This window comes from Morone saxatilis, unplaced genomic scaffold (genome assembly GCF_004916995.1).
Source record: "Morone saxatilis isolate NCDOM2014 unplaced genomic scaffold, NCSU_SB_2.0 Contig15, whole genome shotgun sequence".
In the NCBI taxonomy this organism is placed as follows: Eukaryota; Metazoa; Chordata; class Actinopteri; family Moronidae; genus Morone; species Morone saxatilis.
Genome location: NW_023339707.1, coordinates 336758 through 339500, shown reverse-complemented (window position 1 = coordinate 339500; position 2743 = coordinate 336758). Strand labels below are relative to the sequence as shown.

At 34.7% G+C, this 2743-nt stretch overlaps 1 protein-coding gene across 2 annotated transcripts in view; it reads left to right on the top strand.

The window, feature by feature from the left end:
* The window catches only part of trappc6b (trafficking protein particle complex 6b), a 5487-nt gene extending 4160 nt beyond the window's left edge, over window positions 1-1327 (top strand). For both annotated transcript variants that reach the window (XM_035656708.1, XM_035656707.1), the window contains one exon: window positions 446-1327. In XM_035656708.1, the coding sequence (XP_035512601.1) occupies window positions 446-477 (32 nt within the window). In that variant the 3' untranslated portion in view covers window positions 478-1327. The remainder of the gene's footprint in view (window positions 1-445) is intronic.
* The last annotated feature ends 1416 nt before the right edge of the window (window positions 1328-2743 follow it).

Sequence of the window (2743 nt, the reverse complement as noted above, 5' to 3'; positions counted from 1 at the left end):
AATGAAAACATATCTATGATTATTATATTGAATAATTATGGAATTATATTGACAATAGAGCCTCCTAAATGTTACACACTGGACCTTTTTAATGTAAAATATACAGTAGTTATACACAGACAGGTGACATATTAAAGGAAAAACCTCAGTAAATGAGTGGAGAAACATAACATGCAGAAGGCTTCCACACATGTACACTCAGGTAAACTGATAATACATTAAGGTTTCAGTGCATAAACCCCCCATTATAAAGATTGGCTTCAGATGGTGAAGGCGTACACACACAGACCTCTCCATAGTCACTATACATTAAATGTATTCTGACTAGTCTATTTTCATTCAATAATTTGTTTATATTAATTCTTATCTAATACCTGTAGCCACCACACTGGAGCAGTGGACTAACACATGCTTTCTTCTCGTTCTGTCATTTATATCTCTGCAGGTAAATTCCAGGTCATGATCCAGAAAATTTAGGGTTTTTTTGTCTCATGAAAGGGAAATGCCAGCCATCTTCATCAGTAAAAAATACCAGTCTGTACACTTTAGAGAGTGCGGTGATGTGTGTCAAGGTCTGTCTAGACTTCCATCGTCCAGACCATAAGTGGACAAACACTTTCCAATGTCATGACACACATTCATGATAATACTAATATAATAATGTCAATTTATATAAAGTCTGTAAGATCCTCACTAAATGTGTGATGGAGGATTGTCATTACAGAAGTGCTTTGGTGCCCTCTGGTGGTAAACTGCAAAATTTCAGTTTGATTTGATGCATAGTATGGTTCATCATTTAAAAAATATTATTAAAATATATTGATAATTTTGTTAGGATTGATCCATTATGTAGGCTCACAAGTTCATTTATGGTCTTAAAGCTTTAGTGCGTTTCAGAATCCCGCTTTATGTTTAAGCAGTTCATAAAAAAAAACATAATAATATAAAGACTAAAAATAAATCAATAATTAAAAATGAGGAAATGGGGCAGCGCTGAGTAGCTTAAATACCACAATGTATTTCTTTATAATTAAATATAACAAAAAGTGCCGCCTGGCAAAGGCAGGGGGAGCTCAATCCCTCAGACATGCCAAAACGTGAATTGACAAATTGAATGAATGAAGACATTTGCCTGTAATCACAATGCTCCCAACATGGTGAAGACACCCGCTGTAGCACTGATAATGGTCAGCTATCCTGTTGAAGCATGATAATGTTTAAACTGTTTGTACGATATTGTAGATGGATTTTGTTTTTATTTGAATTGTTTGTTTGAACCTGGACTTCAGGTCAAATCAGTTGCAATAAATTCCAGTGTAAAATCCAGCTCTGGATGCCTCGCTGTCTGCATTCCAGCTTTAGTTTTTGAATAAAAAACCCAAATGCCCAGTTCTAAATTCTGTCAAACAGATTTCAGAATCGATATAAAAATCGAACCAATAGTTCCAGCTCTTCTTAATTTAGTCCGTGTTCCAGATTTGAAGAGGTTCCAAGTTTTACTCAGAGATCAGGCTTGCTCAGTTAACCAGCTTTGTAAAATTGTACTGCAAGTCGATTTTTTGGTCTATTGCCTAACTTGTCCAGTGTGATTTTTTTTATTTCTATCAATACATGCAGTTTAATTTGATTTAGAATGTTAAAATGCATGGATAGTTATATACATATATTTGTTCCTTCCTTTATAAACTTGTATTTAAATTTAAAGCTGCAGTAGGTAACTTTTATAAAATTGTTCATATATGCTGAAATTTTCTAATCTGTAAAAAAAGCTTCCTCTGCTTCACTCTAGTGTTCCTAATCATTCAGGACTGGTGGATTCTTGCAAATGCCATTAGGAGCACTAGGAGGAAAAATATTTTTATAAAATACCTACTGCAGTTAAATAATACATGTATTTGAAAAAATGTCTGAGTCTGAGATTTGGAAATAAGACAATGTATTGATTTCTAATGCCACGCCTTTAGATATTCTATTTAATGCTTACAACTGTTAACAGCAGTCATTTTTTGATGTTCACAATATCTTCATTTCGCTTGGCATTCTAAGCAACATATTGAAACTATATGATTGTGATTAAGCTTAAGCATATATCTTCTGCACACCCTTAAACAGTCTCCATGCCACCCTCTGGACACTCCATGAATATTTCTCTAGATCCCCCCCTGACCTCACATCGCACTGTATTACTTGATAACATTACTTCAATGAGATAATTTTTTCCAGCCATCTCCTTTCTCTTTTTAATGCAAGCTGTAATTTGCTCACATGCTTTTCTCCACTGGAGCTTTGTGATAACACTGGACATCAGTTGATGCCAGCTGCAACATTTTAAGTAATAAGTGTTTGTGTGTTTAAGACTCCTTACCACACACACGTAGCTCCATTTAAACGGCTGCTTTGAACACTGCATTAGAAATTCTAAAGATATGATAAAAATATCCCTTTTGTGATTTCTGATATTTTATTGAATTCACAACAAACCATGGAACACTCATTTAGAAGATTCATTACCAGACTGTACAAAAGTTGACCACGTGTACTAGAATGGGAAATACACAGTATACATTCAATGAGAGCAGTTTCCTTTGCTTGATTTTAGAGATACTCTGTGAAAGATGACGCCATTATGCGAAGTTTCCCCTTTCAAAACAGCCAGTGCAGGCAACAGATTCACAGATCTTCACAGGCATCATAGTGGAAGCCACCCAACGCGGAACAAAAAAAAAAAAAAAATATTGATATG